Source organism: Thunnus maccoyii, chromosome 18 (assembly GCF_910596095.1).
Source record: "Thunnus maccoyii chromosome 18, fThuMac1.1, whole genome shotgun sequence".
NCBI lineage: Eukaryota > Metazoa > Chordata > Actinopteri > Scombriformes > Scombridae > Thunnus > Thunnus maccoyii.
Window position 1 is genome coordinate 13,623,049 of NC_056550.1, and position 20,374 is coordinate 13,643,422.

Consider the following 20,374-nt stretch of genomic DNA (forward strand, 5'->3'; position numbering starts at 1 on the left):
GTGAATCTGTCATGCACGCTTTTCAAAACAATTTGGTGAAAACATTTAGAAAAGTGACATTTCTAACTACCTTGACATTTACCTTTTTACTCACTCACTTTTCTTCATTTCGTTCTGGCTTATTTCTCTTTACTCTCACTCCACCTCCACTTTCCTCTCTAATTTCAAACCTTGTCCTTTGTGAACTCCTCTTCTCACTCTCCACCATCATTTTTCTATCAGCTCATTGTGTTCTTATTTGCCAAGTACACTTCAGTAACTTTCAGCACTCAGCCATCTTCCTCTGCCTTATCCTCTGTACACAACTCAGTGTTCCATCACTGGATAACTTGAAATTGACTCAAAGTCATCATACATGAAGCAACTCTAAATGCCACAAGACCAAATGAGCAGTTACTCCTATTACAGAAGTTTTAAAGCTTAAGACCAATTTCAAAAGAATGAGACTGGTGGGGTGAGCTGAAATCTTGATTTTGGTCGGTCTAAATTGGGAAGGAAATGGAAAATTTACCAAGGGGATGATAACAAATTAACAATTTGACAATTAAACAGCGTGACAGTGTGAGAAGGTGATGGTAGCAATGGTTATATTCAAATGTAGCTCTCCACAGGACTTCACAAAACACATCCTGATCTTCAGGAAATGAGAGTGATTTTCCCAGTAAACACCAAAGAAAACAACTAACATGCATTCACGAAACATGCCATTTGCAACTATTAATAAGCATCTGAGTCACCATGACGTCATCATGGCTTCACATGCAATTAGGAAATGTAAAATTCTATTTAAAGTTGAAGGCACTGAGCCTATACTGTGATCAAACACTCTGTGTCTTGTTCTGCCTCTCCAGCTCTCTGTTCTGTCACAACAGCAGGCGGTGAGGATCTGTGGTCATTGTGCTACAGCCAAGAAGTGTGTCAGTGTGAATGTAAGATAAGAATTCTTTACACGCACACACACATTTGCATACCTAAGACAATACTGGGCATAATGCTAACATGTAATTAAAATTCAACCTCAGACAGACTAATTACTGCTTTGAACTCTCTGTGCTCTTGGATAAATGACTGTACTCCTTTCGAGGTAAATAGCCTCTGTGTTCTGATGTCCATTTTGGGGCTGTGTGTGTGTGTGTGTGTGTGTATGTGTGTGAATGAGACAGAGGGAAAGATCTATATTTGTGTGCATATGACAAATAGATTGTATTCAGTCTAACACACTAATCACTCAAAGGGGTTCAATAAAGTCTCCTATTATTACAATTATTGGCGAAGTTCATTCTACAATCACTGTGACATCATTTAATTCTTTAAATTGATTTACAATATGCATTATTAGTACCTGGATTTTAACATACAATATGTATAAAACACAAAAGCTCCAGTTAAAAGCATTTCTGTGTCATATCTTTATGTAATCCAACCATATTGTTTTATCTCATCGCCCCATATGGTCGAAGAATTACATTAACATCAGAGGGCGCACACAGATATAAACACCCTGCCTCTAAACAGATGCACAGACTGCCAAAACAGTAGCCAAATGAACATTTCCAAAATGTAAATGGAGACATTTTAATTTACACTGGCACAGGTTGATCATAATTTATCAAACCATCTGCTAGCAAACACAATCCAAAACCACAAACACATAATTGGAATGAGCAAAATGGCAGCAGCAAATGAACCTCTGGGCCCTGTGTCTGAGCATACAACTGATGAGGCATGAAAAAAGGACTCAGGAGTTTTGAGAAATACGAGGGGGAAAAAAGATCCTAAAGTAAGCCATTTCAACGCCTTACTGCCTGACCTCATAAATCAGCTCGATTTGAAACCAGACAACAGAGATGTGAAGGGAAGCATACAGAGCTGATTAAAGCACAGAACTTCAGTGCAGCTTCAGTTCTGCATCAACTGATGTTTCAGCTGAGCCATGGTGCAACACCGTAGGACACACTTGTGGGCCTAGTTTCATATATGAAACTGAAAAAATTAATATGTCCATATTTAGGACATGAGTAGGCCTTCATGAGGAAGCTGAGGAAGTGACACCTTACCCACCACCTCACACTGAAAGAAAGGACCATCAGATGACCAGTGCAACATGTATTTCTGGTTTTCCATATAACTGGAGGTTATTAAAGCAAGTAGCCAACTACAGTACATTAGGAGTGACAACCACTGATCTGTGGTCTGATGCATAGCTGGTGGGTCACTTCACATAATTTCAAATGAAATGTTTGGAGATTTTCAGTAAGGCACAGTTCCTCTGTCAACAATAACCTTTCAACTATGTATTTTTTTAAAATTTCGAATTAACACACACGCACGTTCTTATGAGGACCTTGACATTAAGTCCTTAAGCCATGTCTCTAACCCTAATGACTACATTTAAGCTGAGTACATTGTCCCAACCTAAAAGTATTTTTTTCACAAGGATAAAGTAGAAGAACACACATACACATTGTGCTGTTTCAGCAGAAACTGGAGCATGTGGGCATGCTGTTGAGAGCAAGCACATGTGACTGACTGCATTTGCTCCGTTCATGCTGATTCAGCAAAATGTGAAGGTAAGTGTTAAGTCCCCGCAGTAGTTTGATAAATTCACATGCCATAGCAGTGGTGGTCACATACAGTATGCACTGTGGGAGAATGCTAATGATGGCAGCTGGCACGGGGAAGCAATGTGTTGTGGTTGCACAACACTAGTGTCTGCCACACAAGCAGCCTTTTCCTTTTCATGGTCTAACTCAAGTACTCAGTCATTCAGTACAGAAGTCAAGAGCAATGGAGACTGATAAGGTCTGAGAACGAGATTACCTAGTGTCAGTGCCTTTTCTTCAGGAAGAACAGGACGTTCAGATTCTACCCAAGAGGCTCAGAGTACACCTTTTGCATTTTCAGACGTGCTTGGTTGCTCATGTAAGTCAACCAAGACTGAAAGGTATTTTCAAAGCTCTCTGTAGAGTCAACAATCTGTTCATTATGCAGCCGTTGTTTTGCTATACAACTTGAGAAAAATGCTATATAAAGTCAATTTAAACTGCAAAGAAGCTCTGAAGTCTGAAAAAAAATTCAGTATCCATGGAGCAGACCACATATTGCACAGTCAAAACTGTAGTTTAATACATTTTTTGTGCTTCTAAAAAGGGACAAACATCACTGAGTGGAAATCACTTGCTCTATACTTGTGGTGACAAATAAAATGTAGTGTCCAACCACTGTTATGAATGGACTGAAGTGTATCTTACACCAGCTTTAATACAAACAGAATGGTCTTCTTAAAGCCACTTGCCCAGAGTAAAAGAGCGTGTTACATAAACATAACTTATTAATAATGATCGCTGCAGGTGGGAAAGAGCATTCTCCTGTCTTTCTCCTCTCTCTACCTCTTTCTCACTGTTTCTCTCCTCCCGTCCTCTCATCCTGCATCTCTGCAGTGTCTGAGGTCACTGAACCATAGATTACATAACGTCAAGATCACTCACTACAGATCTTTCCACCATGCATCATCTTTACTCCCTGCCTTGCAGCACGCTGGGTGGTCTACTGTGTTTATGTGCTTGCATGTAGCGGGAAAGAAAAAGGGCGAGGAGAGAACGACGTGAAAGAGCGGAGGACGGATTGAAGTAGAGTGTAAAATAGAGGTAGAGATGATGAGGGAAAAAGGGCAGTGCTGCAGAAGAAAGATGTTCAGGAGACTGACAGACTGTTGGGTCATTACATAAGAGGACTGGATCAAGGACAGCTGCCTTTCTCTTGCCCTCCTCACTACTCCTGCTCTCCCTCCCCTTTATACTCTACTTCATACATTTCTACTACCATCATTCATTTAGCTTGCATTGCTAACTCTTTCCCTCTTCCCAGTTTTTCCTCATTGCATCTCCTCTCTGTCTTTCCATTTCTTGTCTCCATGAGCCAGGTTGGAGAGCATCATTATATAGCTATGCCTTTGATACTACAGTATAATGACTGAAACAACCCTTTTACGAGAACACAACTCCCTATTTCAAACCTCATAATAGTATCTTTGACAATATGTCAGAACTTGAGAAACTGTTAGACTTTTTTTTTCTTAAACTCGCATGTTGACTAACTTGCAGGAAAATCAAATGAAGTCAAGTAGTGTTGGGCTGAAGTCATTTGATATTAAACTGCTGACACCCTGTAAAGGCTGGTTCGCTTATTTACTGAGTGATGAAAAGTGCACAGAGTGTTCTAGTGATAAGTAGAGGCTGGAAGATGGTATTGATTTTTGTGTGATGTGAGAATAGGGTGAGATTCCCACATCCAAGCAAGTCTAAAGCTACTGAGGTAGAATGGAAAGAGAGAATAGTGAAAGAGACAAGCAAAGACAGAGAACTTGAATGCATGAATACTGCATATACTGAAAGACTTTAGTTCTCACACACACACACACACACTTGGAACTGTTGATGTTCAAGTGTCTGCAATATGATGAACGTTTTGTAAGTCACCTCACGTATTGAATGGGACAATTTAATTGAGAACAAATGTAAACATAGAATTTACTTTGCCATCCAGACTCTGTTTAATACAACTCTCTGCAAAGCTTAATTTAAAGTCAGTAAAAAGCAGGAGCAGGAGAAGATCAATCAACTCCCCTGTGGAGAACAAAGAAGACGCAGAGCCCACAGGTCAGGTGGATGCTAAGGTGTGACATGAAGAAGCAGCAATGCTGATTTTTGAGCTTAATATCTATCACATTTTTAACCTAATTTTTGTCCTCACAGAACTAAGCCTTGAGCAAGAGCCAGGAGATTTTTTTCATAGGCCTCGCTCAGTTGGTTGATAAACAAGTCTGTGTTACATACGGCTTTTGTCCCCCCCGTTTCACTCAACTTGAATTTCAGGTTGCTCGGGGAAAACCGTCTCATTTATTATGCATAGTGAGAGCACAGTGTACTTCTTACAGCTCTGCTCAGATAGAGACAGATGGGAAAAAGAGAGCAAGAAAAGCAGAGAAATGAAGAAAGAATCAAAGAGAGAAAGGAATGACCACAAGCGTTATCTTGGTTTGTTCTTGCAAACTATCATATCCTCCATCTACTTTCTTTCTCATATTCACTGATGAGAAAGGCATGGTGAAGGATCAACATTAATTAAGAAGCAATTGCAGAAAGAGAAGATCAAGGAAGTTGGCAAGAGGATGAACAAAGAAAATCTTCAGAAGTTATGCCATAAAGCTGTCACACAGGGATAGTCTCACACAAAAGAGGGGAAGTTTGATTAAGCTTATGTGCCAGGAAACTCTGTACCAGCTGTGGCAGGTGCAATGAGGGCAGGGAGGCTTAGGTGAGCATAGGGTAGTAGGACAGTGCTGGAGAAGAAAACAAAAGATGGTTGTGAAGCTAATAAATTAACAGATATAAGGATTTTCTGTTCTTGAGAAAAACAGGGTCAGGGATGAGCTGAGAAAGTGTGGGATAAAAGAAACTCACCAGCCGGAGCTGTGAAGTGTGGTAAGAATCAAAACCGCAATCATCAGTGTAGCAGAAGTGAAGATATATAAACAAACATCCTCACTGTATTACTGCATTACACCATGCAGTTATGCTTAGACAAAGAAGGTACTGTACTGTAATGATACCAACCAGGGATTTATATTGGGTAACAATAACTGTACCAAGGTACATTATTTTCTCTCATAAACATCCCTCAAGAAAATAAAACACCTCATTGTTTTGTACAAAACAATGAGGAAATACACATACTCGCTATCTTTTCAATCAAACAGCTGTGTCCCCAAAAACTTCCGCATCATTTTACTACCTATCCTTTGTTTGGGTCTTTCAGTTGAACTTTTCTTTATTATGAAAATATTAATTGATTGATATATTTAAAATAAAAACAAGTCTTAATTAAGCAGGACTATCTTTCTCAGTCTCATCACTTATTCATTTTCTTCAAAAGTAAATTTTGTCACAAATGTGGATATTTTAAATACAGAAATTTGGTGCCAGTCCATCAGGTAGATGTTGACATATGTCACTGGATAAGTAAGAACTTAGGATAAGATATACACACAGCTGCAATCAACTTAAATACAATATGTAGTTTTAACCTGCTGGTGGTGCTAGGGGTAAAGTCAGGGGATCAACTATCATTGGGATTCCTTCTCTGGGCATCATAAGGTTTTCTGTACCAAATTTCATGACAATCTATTAGGGCTGGGTGATATGGACAAAATCAAATATAACAATATTTTTGACCAAATAACTCAATATTGATATTGCGACAATATTGTAGGGATGACTATTGTTACTTTCACAAAATATTTACACAATGAGATTTTTATAAATAATCATCAGTAATGTGGATGTAATGACTACATGGTTACAGGCAAATAATAGAGGAACTAGAACAGTCTGGTAAGTTCAGAAAATCACATGACTTTACAGTAATGCAGTCTTTGATACCAGGGAAAGACAACACTTATGCCATATCACGATATTACGATATCCAAAATCTAAGATGATATCTAGTCTTATATCACAATATCAATATAATATCCATATATTGTCCAGCCCTACAATCTGTCTAGTGGCTATTGAAATATTTCAGTCTGGACCAAAGTGGTGGATCGATATCGCCATTCCTACATCTATGTTACAAAAAATCATCATATCATCAGACACCAGGTCATTTTAAAAGGAATTCATTTACACAAAGAGATTTCATTTAATGCTTTAATTTATGATAGTATTCATACAGATGAAAAAGCTGACATGAATGTATTTCAGTTACATTATTGAATGTTTACATGGATAAATACAATCAACCTCCATAGCGTTTGGATCGTAGCTAGCCAAAGTCCTGACATCAAGTCTGGGCTAGCTGCTGTTCCACCAGCCTCTGTGACTCAAAGCAATTGATAAATGAAGGATTCTATCTAAGATATACGAGTATAACTACAGCACAAGCTATTAGACTCTGAACCCTTGATGATTTATTTGTAAGCATTCGAAAAATACACATTTACAGAGCCCTCCAGGGGTCATGTGGGAGAAAAAAAAGATGTGGAAAACTACTCTGACATGAAGCTCATAGCATATGCTTAGGCAGAAAAATCAGGTCATTGGAGCCCCCAGTTTCCCTGAGTATCAACAATACAACCATTCAAATAACAGATTGGTCAATGTAAACATCTATCTCCAACCATTACTAATGTTGTTGCCAGGTCCTTTCACAGTCTGGTTGCCAGACTGCGATGCAAACTGAGATTACACCACCCACCACCCAAGCCTTTCCACATACTCTGTTATACAATTTAAGTTCTTGCTGCCGCTAACAGGCAATATATTTCTACTAACTGCTGTTCACTGGCCAGTGGCCTTCAGGCATCAGCTGAAACACATCACACACCACCCCAGCCATCAACCAATAGTGACTTGAGCCTGAACTGTCCACCATCATTTTTCAGAGCATCATATTCAGACCATCATGGTTGGTATGCTCTAACAGCTGTGATGTTGGTCCAGCTGCAAGGACATCTTCCACAGGAATCAACACTCTTCCTGTTAAAAATGAATATAAGAACAAGTATTTATTGCAGTGGCAAATATATAACAAGGTGACAACTAATAATACCATAAAACATCTTATTACCTTGACAGCAAGTGAGGTGTGCTACAGACTTTTTCTTATAATAGATGAATCCAGTGCTCATGAGGACAAAACCAAGTATCAGCAAAAATGTTCCCACAATTATTTTAATGTGTTCTGATGCAGGAAGAGAGGGGTCTAAAATAATAAAAAAGAGAAAAAGATGCTTTCATTTACATTTTCTGACCTTACATACAGTTGCATCAGTTATAGTTATGTATATTCTTACCCCAGACCTGAAGCATTGGTTCAGACAGACTGAGATGTTCGACCATGCAGGTAATTTTTTCTCCTGGATTCGGGGTGTACTTCAGGTAGGAATGAATCTGGTAGTACCAATCCCCATCTGACATCGCTTCAGAAAAACTGACGGCTGAGGTCACTTCCTGCCCGTTCCGCAACCACGTCAATTGGATTTGTCTCGGATAAAACTTATAGGCACTGCAGACAAGCATTGGAGGGTGTTTCACTGAATTAAGCTTGACGGTGGGGATAGTTGTAAGATTTCCTGAAAAAAAAAAACAATTTGATGTTTTATACTTTCATTAAAAAAAAATGGAACAAAAAAATTATATGGCAACATATCTTGTAAGTTGCTCTCTTGTGAAATAAATAAACCGATGCCAATTACAATTCTTTAAATGATAAATTTGCAGGCAATAAATTGATTGCTTTGTGTTACACATATCACTATTTTGACTTAACAGCATCATCACCTGATGACTGCTGGTGTGGTGCTAAACAAATTGATTTTTTAAAGAAAGAAGACTGATTGTATATTTAAGAGAAGCAGACTCTGCTCATTGTTCTACACTGTTTCATATCAAATGCTTGACACTGTATAAAAATTGACACCACTTCTTCCAATGACATTAAAATATTCTATAGTGTGTTTATGATTTATCACATTTAGAAAATATATTTGACCTCTCTGAGTTTTTCTTCTTTTGTTAAAGTTAACACGATGTTTCACATAATTATCTTGTTATAAAATGTCATTCCAATCTGAAATATATATGTGCACAACAAACTGCTTTCTTTGTACTTTTGATGTAGAATAATGAAGTGAGGAAATACTTACCATTTGTTTGTTTGACAAAGTTTATGTTGTCTGTGCAGAGCAGCTCCTTCTCAAATACTCTTCTTATTGCATTTGCGGGATCTGCATTCCAAGTTTTTGCCACTGAAATTGCAAATTCTGTGTACCCTTTCCAATTTCCTCTTGTGCTGTTGTACTCTATCAATACTTTTTTGTTGAAACGATTCACAAGGTTATACTCTATCTCTTCCAAGCCTGGACCTTTGAAACTACAACATGCAGAATATTGCAAAAAAAAATCATCTGAAAAAACTGTAATAAAAGAAGAAAAAAAGAAAATGCCAATTAATGAGTACAATAACAACTAAAACTTGACACTTCACTGATTCTTTCAAAAAGAAAATTGATGTCACTTACCCAGACTGAGAAGAGAGAAAAGCACGCAAAAAAGCAATTTATGAATGTGCATTTTTTAACATGAATAATAACCAACAAAAGCGTCTTCACCACACAGCATTAATTAGTGTACTGGTGCAAGGAAATTAATGCTGGTGCACTGAACGAAGACTGGGACCGCCCTTTTGCTGTGTCAAAAGTTAACTCCCAGCTGTAACAGGACTGCAGTTGTGGGTGATGTTTAAAAGTCAGGTTTAATTGATTTATGAAGGAAATCAATAATGCAAACACAAACACACCACATGCAAAATAAATACAGTTTGATCCACTGACAGTCAGATGTTTTTATTGTAAACGTTCTGGCATAAAACCATATCAATTACACAATTGACCAATATGATAAAACCTGGTCAAGTTTTAAGAATTGCAGGTAAAGCTGAATTATTATGGTTAGTATTAATCTGAAATCTACATATTTCTTCTTCTATTTCATATCAAGCAGCGTAACAGAATATACAAACAAACCCTTAACCCTTAAGTATGCCATAATATGAAAAATGTGATAACATAGATGTTTAAAGTTTTAGTGATTGCATGTCTTATCTTAGTCTAATGTACTGTAAGTCATATGTAGTATGTAAAAAAGAAAAAAAAGTAAATGTAATAAAAAGTAATGTTTCCATTGCTTAATTTGAGAATGTAAATTGCAGGTGTGCAAGTCAGTTTGGTTCAGACTGTTTTCCTTTGACAAAAAAAAAAGTCCCTGTAGCAACTCCAAGAAGTGCAAAACTCAAGGAAAATCCAAAGTAGACAACAGGACCAATGCTGGTCTCTCTTGCTTCAACCTCTGTGGAGGAGAGGAGAAAACATGAATTAAATCTTTTACAAGAGGTTTTCACAGTCAATCTCTACTAAATACTCTCAATCTTAAAATTTAAAAAAAAAAAAGTATTTTGAAAATTAACATTGGGCTTTTTGTTCTCACCCCAAAACTTGGTCTGAGGTTCCTCCAGTGCCTCGTGTTCCACAGTGCAGCCGTAGATGTCTCCTTCATCTGGGACAAAGTCCAAGGTGGACAAAACATGAAACGTCCCATCAGGATTGGGTATGCATTTGATAAAAGGATCTTCCACTGTTAATTCTATATCATTCTTGGTCCATTTTATGTTGATGGCCGGAGGGAAGAAATGGTTGATGAAGCAGATGAGAGTATTGTCTTCGTCCTTTATCACTTCATCTCTGGAGTAGATGATGATTTCTGGTGCCTCTGAGGGTTTAATTAACACATTATCTTTTACATACAGTACTTTTTTAAAGAGCAGTTGATTGTCAAAACTAAATAAAATGTGATCTTCCTTTTGAGTTGTCAATGTTACATACCTCTGTTCTTTGATATAGCCGATGTGTCAGATGTCCATGTTTTTAAACATGCTTTACAATCGTTTCTGTAGTATACTGCATATTCGTAAGCATGGGAAACATGGAAAGCAAGAGGGATTCTGCTGTCCCAAACGAGATCTCCTTTCTTGAAGTCTGCATAGTAGACTTCGTCACCATCCAGTGTCAAACAGACTTGAGTATCACTTGAGTCAAAGCATCCATAACTGTGACAAAGTTTATGACTTCCTAAGAAAAGTAACAATCCATACATCAATCCAGTTACAACTGTCTATATTACTATTATATACATTACTAATTTAGTCATGCTAAGATTTACAAACAAAATTTCCCCTCATTCTTAAAGGGTGTTTTCAAGTTACGGTGTTTCAGATTTATAATCCAGCTCACTCTTACACCAACCAAAACAAAACAACAGTCTTCCAGTATTACAATCTTTTGATAAAACGGTGAAAAGATTTAAGTTAAAGTTTGATATTAGCTTAACAACTGCAATGGAACAAAAAAAAAATTAACACAAACAAAACTATACTTACTTTGTGCACAGGTGCAAATTATTCCTGTGATAATAAGTATTATTTTAAAGTACATGGTAGCTGCAGTATGTGTTTGTTAGTGTGCTGCCGTGGTTCTCTGTGATTTGATTCTAGTTCTAGTTCAGTCAGAGCTTCCTCATACATCCTACCAACCTACATACCTGTATCTGTTTGTAATTGGGCAGAAATATAAAAATAAGCTTTTACTGTAAAAATGTTGACAATACATTTAATTAATGCAATGAAAACATTCAAAGACACCACAACTACTAGTACTCAAAATGGTTAAAAATAGGGTAAAGTTACTTTTGGGTTGATTTCCAGCTTTATGTTTCCTTTTTCCTCCTTCTTAAATATATTTTCGCATTCTCATACTTTCAAACCACAGTTCATTTATTCAACAGGCTAAATAAACACAGCAGTTTCCATCTTGAAAACTGTGTCTGTTTGTTTTGATATATTGGTAAATAAAGAAATCATACAGAACTTAATTTCATTGCTTTAATTAACATATCATGAGAACATTGTGTTTCTAACTTAACCTATTTAACAAAAAATATATCTGCTTGATTAAAGCTGTACAGATGAATCAGGATTCAGTTAGAATGAGCTGCATAATAAGAAGGAAATTATTATGATGAAAAATTATTATTAATACTGCTGTTGTTGTTAAGTACATTTCTATTATATCTCTATCTACCTCTGGTGAGACACTGATTATTTTAAGATTTTTATTTTTTTCTTTGTGTACATCAAGGCAGTTTTTTTGTTCCTCGAGATGGTGTGAATAATTGTGTTTATCATGTAACTGTTATCATGTAGCCTAAGTTAAACTTTATGAACGTGACTTTACATATTTCACTCACCGGGGTTGTAAAACAAGAAACATACAATTTAACACAACACAACAATATACTCAGTTACAACATATGCGGATGTGCGAATATATATATTACATATAATGTACATATTTCCTTTAACAGCTGCAGCACAATTCATCATTTAAGTTGCCATTTGCAAAGTGAGAAGCCAGGGTCTAAGAATTGAAAATGAGACCTTGCAGTTGATCAGGGCTTAAAGGGCCAACAATAGTGTTCAATCAAAGTTAAGTAAATTAAAGTTGTGCAAGTTATTCAGTTTAATTCATATCTGAAAAGAATGTACTGGACAAAGGTTTATGTTAGTGTGAAACAATATCTTGTAAATAAAGATTTAAAGATTTCATTCAATGCAAAAACTTGCTTTATTTTGTTCATACAGTGAAAAAGTTGACACACAGCAATGAATATAGGCAGCTTAAGTTTAATATGTATACAACTGATCTGACCAACCACCATTATGCTTTAATGGAAAAGTTTGACATTTTGAGAAATACGCTTTTATTAAACCTTTATTTATTAGGAAGTTTCACTGAGAGCCCAACTTTCTTTTGTTGTATGACCTAACCACATTCACACCTGAAAGTTGCCCAGTACAACCACAGTCTGACCTGCTGGCCACTGAGCAGATCTACTGGAGCAGTGGGCTTTTCTCAAGAGCACTTCAGTGGTGATAATGAGGGGAGGGGCAAGCACTGCTTTCACATGTTTCCTGCTTATCCTGCCGGTCCAGGAATGGAACCAGTGACCTTACAGTCTTACAGCCTGCTCCTCAAACCTTGTGCTAAGTTAAGTTAGATGGCTGCTGGCAGTACCTTGATTTTTCCTGTAAGTTGTATTAATCTTTTCATCCAACTCTCTGCAAGAAAGCAAATAAGCGTATTTCCCCAAAATATTTAAGTTTAGGATGGCCTAATAACAGGACATTGGCCAGATCAAACATTACCAAGCAAAACTACAATGAAATGAAGTTCATGTAGATACACACAGAAACATCAAGTCATTAGCACCAACCAGATCTGATCTCTCAATGACACATTCATTTTAAAAGAGCCTTTGATTTTAACTACTACTTCCTTACATGTTATTGCTAATGCTGTTGCTAGCTGTTTTCAGTGGTTAGTGGACACCATTACAATGCAAGCAGAAATAAAACCACCACCCCAGCCTTTACACATGCAATACTATATATGTTATTCAATTTAAGGTATTGCAGCTGCTATCATATCTGTGTACTATCTATTATAGTAGTAAGGCATCTAGTCAAATTATGACTAGAATGACTGAACTAAAACTTGAGATACAGAGAATTGTGACGGTCCATTATCATTTTTTAGAGCGTCATATTCAGATCGTCATGGATACCAACAATTCTGGTGTATGTTCAGACTGCTGAGATGCTCCAGCTTCGGGGAGGTCTGCCACATCAATCAATATTTGCCCTATCAAAATGAGGATAAGAACAATTATTTATCACCATGGCAAATGTACAAAATGATAGCAAAGGCCATCAATATTGCAGTCAATTGACTTTAAAACTATTATTTTTCTCTCAATGTCTTCACCTTGGCAGAAAGTGATGTATGCAGCAAACTTTTTCTTGTAGTAGATGAATCCAGAGGTAATAAAGGCAAAACCAAGCATCAGACCGCACACTCCCAGAATTATTTGAATTTGTTGTGATACAGGAAGGGAGGGGTCTAAAATAAGAGAGAAAAAGATGTTTTTATTTGAACATCTTACATTTTCTTACCTTAAGTACAATTTGCATCATAGTGGCACACTTACCCCAGACCTGAAGCATTGGTTCAGAGAGGCTGAAGTGTTCGACCATGCAGGTAATTTTTTCTCCTCGTGTCGGGGTATACTCCAGGTAGGAATGAATCTGGTAGTAAAAATCTCCATCAGGCATCACTTCAGAAAAACTAACAGCTGAGGTCACTTCCTGCCCGTCCCGCAACCACGTCAATCGGATTTGTTTTGGATAAAAGTCATAGGCACTGCACACAAGCATTGAATGGTGTTTATCACTAGGCTGCTTCACCGAATTCAGCTTGATCTTTGGTCCGCTTATAACAGCACTATCTGAAAGAAAAAAAATATTCTTCACCTTAAGATTTTAATTATATCAAGCCCTGTCGATATTTTGGATATTTATTCTTTCAGCAACAGCCAGTCAATGTAACAGAACAACAGAGCCTTGTCTGGCAATTTAGGGGTGTGGATTATGCTAATCACCACATCTCATGAACACGCACCTACGCATGAACAGGTGGCATTCAATAGGCTGAAACAAGTGATTTACAATAAGTTCAGGCAGTTAAGCGAGTTTGTTGAATCCAACTTAAAATCCAACTTGTTGTTGCATGAGGCCCATTGTTACAGCATGTGTCACAGATAATTATGCTGTGAAATAATACATATTTCACAATAATCTGTAATGTTATACAATAGTATTCATGGGCAAAATATCATGGTAGTATCAAGGTATTGTGAGTTATACTTAAAATTCCCAATTGTAATATACATATCCACAACACATCAAAATCCATTTAGCACATAAGAGTTAAAGTAATCTGAAGAAAAAATGCTCTTACCTATGTGATGGACAAAGTCTACATTGTTTGTACACAGTATGTTCTTTTCCAAGGCTCTCTGTATTGCATCATGGGGATCACTGTTCTTGTGTTTTGCCTCTTCAATTGAATCAGCTGTGAATCCTGTCCAGTTGCCTGTTGTGCTGTTATACTGCATCATTAATTTCTTGTTAAAGTAATTTGTAAGAATAAACTCTATATCTTTTATGTCCGGACCCTTGAATTTACAACATCCTCTGTACTGTAAATAATCTTCATCTGGGAAAACTGTAACATAGGAGAGAAACGTATTATGTCATATTAACTACTATAATAATCACTACAACCTGACATTTCACTGATGCATTTAAGTAGAAGAGTGATGCAACTTACCTGGACAGAAAAGAGAGAAACCCACACAAAAAAGAAAATTATGAATGTACATGTTCTAACATGAGAAGGAAACTACACCAACATAGTTTCTCTGATGCGGAGCATTTATGTGTTCACAGATACACGGAAGTAGTTAATGGTACACTGGTATGTCAACAAAGTCAGAGGATACACCCACCATATGCTGAGTTAAAACTCCCCCTGTATGTTCATTATTTTCATTGGCTGTGTTAGCTGCTACCTTCCTCATATCTATAAAGTCATGTAAATGTTGTTAGGCAAGGCAAAAAAGACAAGGAGAAGAGTCAGTAAGGCTTGTTGAACCATTTTATATGAGTAAGGCACCATAAAGATAACAATGAACACGTACCAATTAAAACTCCTTGAATTGCATGTCTATTCAGTTCAGTGAAAATAAAGTCCATTACAGTGGATAGTTGGGATGACTTTATTGTGATTTTTTTTTTCATAAAACCCAGGGGTGCGAGACATTGTCCCTGGACACACCTTCCATTCACTTTCGACTGGTGCTGTATTCTGGCAGTTCATTAAGTCTATCCCACATTAATCCCCCTGAAATATTGCTGTAAAAGATAACTCTTTTTCGTCCTGTCTTTCCCTGTTTGTCATTATTCATAATATGCAGTCAGTTTACAATCTAATGATGGTCTAACTGATGATGGTCATAAATTATTTCCTCATGAGCTCTTCATGACCCCAGAGAACATATATATACATGTAAGAAGAGTTTAAGTGCTAGAGTGCTGGAATTGGAAAAATCGAAAGAATTTGATTTCCCCTCATCAGTCCATGTAGTGCTGATGATGCAGGATGTCAGTCGCCAAAACTGTCCAATCAATGTATAAATTAATGTTTACATTATATTGTAAAGGGTCAGTGTGAACACAAACTGGCCCACAACTAAAAGACAACAATGTATTCTTTTTTCCGTTGGTCTGGACCAAATAAACCAAACTACAGGTGTGAAAGCGCCCTGAGATACTCCAACACACTGGACTTGTTGGACATGTAAGAAACAACCAAAGTCACGTTATACTTTTCCATGCCTGCTTGTTGGTGTTACGGATTAGATTTTTTCTAAAACATACTCATTAATGCAAATCTCTCTAGCTATAGTCTATAATTAATAGCAGTCAAACTGTGGCATAAAATCAAGGCAATTAAATGATCACTGTGAATGTAATCAAAAAGTAATTAAGAATTAGCTTTTAATGATTTGATCAAGATAAGTTAATACTGTATATTCTGTAGACTCAAGAATATAAGAATAGGGGTCTTGTAGGACTTTATAGGATATGCTAGTTGATGTGGATGAGAAATTGTTGATCTTCATTATAAGGTGGTTATTCAAAAAAAGGTTGGGTTTTTTCCCCTTTAATTGATAGTGGACAGCTGAGAAGTGACAGGACACAATAGAACCGAGAAAGGAGAATGACATGCAACAAAGGACCTGGCTGGAAACAAACCAGGGACATTTTGATCATGGAATGCTTTAAGCACTAGCCCACTAGGATACTCTGATAATGTTTTCCTTTAACAAAAAAGAATGTTCCTGCAGCAAACCCAAGAAGTCCAAGACTCAGGCCAAGTCCACAGAAGACAGCTGGACCAATAGTCGTCTCATTTATCTCAACCTCTGTGAAGGACAAGAGAAAACAGGCTCTTACTGTCAACCTCAATTGATATCAGAATTGATTGACTCCTATATTTATATATCAGACCAGTAAAGAAAATATTAAGATACTAACAAGAAACTTCTTTGTTCTCACCCCAAAACTTGGTCTGAGGTTCCTCCAGTGCCTTGTGTTCCACAGTGCAGCCGTAGATGTCTCCTTCATCTGGGACAAAGTCCAAGGTGGAAAAAACATGAAACGTCCCATCAGGATTTGGTATGCTTTTGATAAAAAGGTCTTTGACTGTTACTTCTATATCATTCTTGGTCCACTTTATGTTGATGGTGGGAGGGAAGAAATGGTTGATGAAGCAGATGAGAGTATTCTCCTCATCCTTTATCACTTCATCTTTTGGGTAAATGATGGCCTCTGGTGCTTCTGAGGGTTAAATTAATACATAATCCAGTTAATGTATCTTTGTAAAAAGTACAGTAGATAGTGAACCTAAAATCAACATGTTGAATATCACTTACGTTTAGTCTTTGTTGTAGCTGACTTGTCTTGTTTCCATTTGTACATGTCACGTCTGCATATAGATTGGTAATATACTGCATATTTGTAGGCGTACGGAACATGGAAAGTTGTTGGGATTTTGCTCTCCCAATGCAATACCCCTCTCTTAAAGTCTGCATGGTAGACTTCCTCACCGTCCAGTGTCAGACACAGTTGAGTATTACTTGAGTCAAAGCATCCATGGGCGTGACAAAGTTCATGAATTCCTGGGAAAATGTAACAATCCATATATAAATCCACCAACAACAGTTTATACTGTTATATACTTTACTACAGGGGAATTTGTAAATTAGTCATTTTGGTTAAAAGTTTCTTTTATTTTCATTTCTTGTGCCACCTAGCTTAACATCAACTAAAACCAACAGGTCCAGGTATCATCGGATAATACCCAATTCATTTGTAATTCAAAAACCAAAAAATGGTAAATTTGTTATTTGTTTCAAAACAAAAAACAAAAAAACGTTTTTGGTATCAGAATCAAATAACGAAAAACCAATCAAACCCGGCCCGTTTTTGGTTTTTGCCGATTCGTTTTATCGTTATTCCTTTTTGGATTGAATATCAAACAGGTCTGCGGACATCAAGCCAATTCATTTTTGCGTTTGAAACCAAAAACGGAAGTCACGTGATTTTCTCTTTTTTTCATTTTAAACCAAAAACGAAAAACGAAATCACGTGATCTATTGCTTTTTTGTTTCCCAACGAAAATCCAGAAAACCAAATTCAAAAGACCGTGCAATTTTGGTTTAGAAATCAAGTATTTTATATTTATAGCTTTGTCAGTTTTGTACAATGGCGGAAGCGGCTACAGTAGCCTACCCATGATCCTCAGCGACCGTTACTATGGTGAAGACGCCAGCGACAGCCGCGTGCGTTTTTGGTGATTCTGACACCAAAAACGTTTTTTTGTTTTGAAACAAATAACAGATTTACCATTTTTTGGTTTTTGAATTACAAATGAATTATGAATTATCCGATGATACCTGGACCCTGGTCCTCAACGGTAGCCTTTGAATATAATGATCTTTCAATGCAAAAGGAACAGTAATAGGGAAATAGCCTTACTTACGTTGTGCATAGATGCCAACAGCTCCCATGAAAACAAGTACAGTTTTGAAGTACATATCTTTCAGTCCGTACTTGCTTGCCGTATCTCTCTTGTTGTCTGTGGTTATCGACTTTAAACAAAGACGAGACTTCTTGAGGTTGGCTGTGTTAGATGCTACCTTCCTCATACCAATAAAATTGTGTAAATGTTGATAGGCAAAAAAAAAAAAGGCAACAAGGAAAAAGGGAAGTTGGGGGAGGAGAGTCTAGTAAGGCCTGTTGAACCACTTTAACTGATGACAATGAACACATCCCAATTAAAACTTCTTGATTTTTATATATATTCAGCTCAATGATAATAAATCCCATTACGGTGGATAGTTGGGATCACTTAACTCACTTAACAAATCAAGATTACAGTTGCCACAACTACCACTGTACAATGCAGAAGTTCCCCAACTGTGTAACAAAAAGTTATTGTATGATAAAACGTGAAACTGTGTTTGTTTTCTTCCTTATGCTCTGACCTCTATTCGTATCCTCATATTTTCACAATCTCCTTGCACGTTAGGTTGATAAGTTAGAGCAGTTTCTTCTTTTAGAACTGGGGAAATCCCAGTCAAGATCAGATTTCATATATTTACATGTTTGTATATTTCCCTGTTTGTCTGTTTTTATTTTTTTATACTCTTAAAAATATATCAATAATCCAAAATTGTACTTAATTGTATCATTACACATACTTATTCAATCCATTACAATTTAGAAAACATATGTTTGATCTTTGTATTCTAATTTTTTCAATTTTTACAGAATTAATCAGATGACGATGTGTTATTACTATGTAGTGTTCTTGTAGTTAGTTTTATTAACAACACACAATTTTTATTCAAAGATTTACACATTTAAACTTGTATGTGTATTAAAAGTGATCTTAAAAAAAAATTCAACTATTTTTTTCCCAAATATAAGAGAATAATCACGACAGGTAATTTTGATTATTTTAGCCGAGGTCATGCAGCCCTCTTTCAAATTGGACCATATAGGACTAATTGAAACACCAACATATGGCTAATTGGGCCTCAGAATGTGCAACATGATGCATGGTAATGTCAGAAGAAGGGTACTCATGGAGAATGAAACACAAGACTAGACACACACACACACACACACACACACACACACACATATATACATACAACTGCAGGATGTTAAAATGCAAACAATAATTACAAGTGAATCTTCATCAGCGTCACTCAGTATTTAAGTATGTAATCAGGTAGAAATTGGTCGCTTGATGAATTAAAGCTCTGATTGGAGAGGAGGGTAGAGAACAACACACTGAGCCTTTATTTGTATGGATCTGGATTAAGCGGTTGCTGGATTTGCATTAATTAGCTGAGGCAGTGTGTGCGTGTGTCTTTATATAATGGTGATACAGCGCACATTATTGCACTTGCATTGGAATCTGTACCATGGTACTTTTTTGAGGCTTAGTAAAATATTCTCTTTTAAAGATAAATTGTAATTCACATTGTGACCAAATGTGGAATTATGATGTTTTTATTTCCCACATCAGCACATAAGTGGGTGAATGAATAAATGTCTTGTCAAGTACCACAGAAGTACAATACACTAAAAGTGCCAAGCACTCAATGCAAGTTTGCACAATGAACTGAATTTGATGTTATAGGACATTTCATCTGATAATTATTTTTCAGTAGTAAATACTTTGATGAATATCCTCATTCAGGCTGATAACATTCAGAAAAAAACATCTGGCCCGTTGTCCACTTGATGGCAATGTTGTCCTTGTGTGATGATATGTTTCTAAAAGATATTTGACACTGAGTTTCAGTCTCTCAGAGGGAGAAAGCATGTTTTTAGGAGTGGATTTCTGATGGCGTCTACTGTTTGTGTCAGTGTATCATTTCTATGTGTTCAAATACAGAAAAGGCAAAAACACACTGACAGACACACACACACACACACACACACGTACATAAACACACAAATACACAGACCATCTGGATGAGGTGAACTTTCTGGCTACACTGCCACATTTTCAACAGTTGTTGACCAGATTTTCATGTCTTTCAAAACACATTAAAAATCATTAAAAGTACATGAATATTTTAATCAAAATACTTAAATGTGAGTTGACAATTAATATCACTAACTGTGTGTCCTTTAGCAAACCCTCTTCCTCTATTGTTTCTCAGGAAACTGCTGGCTGTGTGGGTCAGCTGGGTTCAAATCTACACACACACACACACAC

General features: G+C 36.8%; 3 protein-coding genes across 4 annotated transcripts in view; all 3 read right to left on the reverse strand.

Annotated features, from left to right (window-relative positions):
* The window catches only part of LOC121883420 (cytoplasmic phosphatidylinositol transfer protein 1-like), a 51,338-nt gene that overhangs the window by 19,248 nt on the left and 11,716 nt on the right, over positions 1-20,374 (reverse strand). The window lies entirely within an intron of this gene.
* LOC121883422 (rano class II histocompatibility antigen, A beta chain-like) lies at positions 13,149-14,240 on the reverse strand. The gene is made up of 4 exons (XM_042391670.1): positions 14,132-14,240; positions 13,662-13,958; positions 13,439-13,573; positions 13,149-13,315 (listed from the first exon to the last, which is right to left on the reverse strand). The coding sequence occupies exons 2-4, from the start codon at positions 13,885-13,887 to the stop codon at positions 13,221-13,223; spliced, it is 456 nt and encodes a 151-aa protein (XP_042247604.1). The 5' UTR covers positions 13,888-13,958; positions 14,132-14,240; the 3' UTR covers positions 13,149-13,220.
* Positions 14,685-18,454, reverse strand: LOC121883421 (H-2 class II histocompatibility antigen, A-Q alpha chain-like). Its single transcript, XM_042391669.1, has 4 exons — positions 18,119-18,454; positions 17,010-17,255; positions 16,633-16,914; positions 14,685-16,499 (listed from the first exon to the last, which is right to left on the reverse strand). The coding sequence occupies exons 1-4, from the start codon at positions 18,282-18,284 to the stop codon at positions 16,363-16,365; spliced, it is 831 nt and encodes a 276-aa protein (XP_042247603.1). The 5' UTR covers positions 18,285-18,454; the 3' UTR covers positions 14,685-16,362.

What these genes read in the sequence shown, in the direction of transcription:
- LOC121883422 (XM_042391670.1), bottom strand. Translation starts at nt 13,887, where the DNA reads ATGCTTGTGTGCAGTGCCTATGACTTTTATCCAAAACAAATCCGATTG. An exon ending in ACCAATGCTTCAGGTCTGGG is followed by an intron (nt 13,574 to 13,661) that starts GTAAGTGTGCCA and finishes CTCTTATTTTAG; the next exon opens with ACCCCTCCCTTCCTGTATCA. An exon ending in ATACATCACTTTCTGCCAAG is followed by an intron (nt 13,316 to 13,438) that starts GTGAAGACATTG and finishes TCATTTTGATAG; the next exon opens with GGCAAATATTGATTGATGTG.
- LOC121883421 (XM_042391669.1), bottom strand. Translation starts at nt 18,284, where the DNA reads ATGAGGAAGGTAGCATCTAACACAGCCAACCTCAAGAAGTCTCGTCTT. An exon ending in AGCTACAACAAAGACTAAAC is followed by an intron (nt 16,915 to 17,009) that starts GTAAGTGATATT and finishes TTTAACCCTCAG; the next exon opens with AAGCACCAGAGGCCATCATT. An exon ending in ACCTCAGACCAAGTTTTGGG is followed by an intron (nt 16,500 to 16,632) that starts GTGAGAACAAAG and finishes TGTCCTTCACAG; the next exon opens with AGGTTGAGATAAATGAGACG.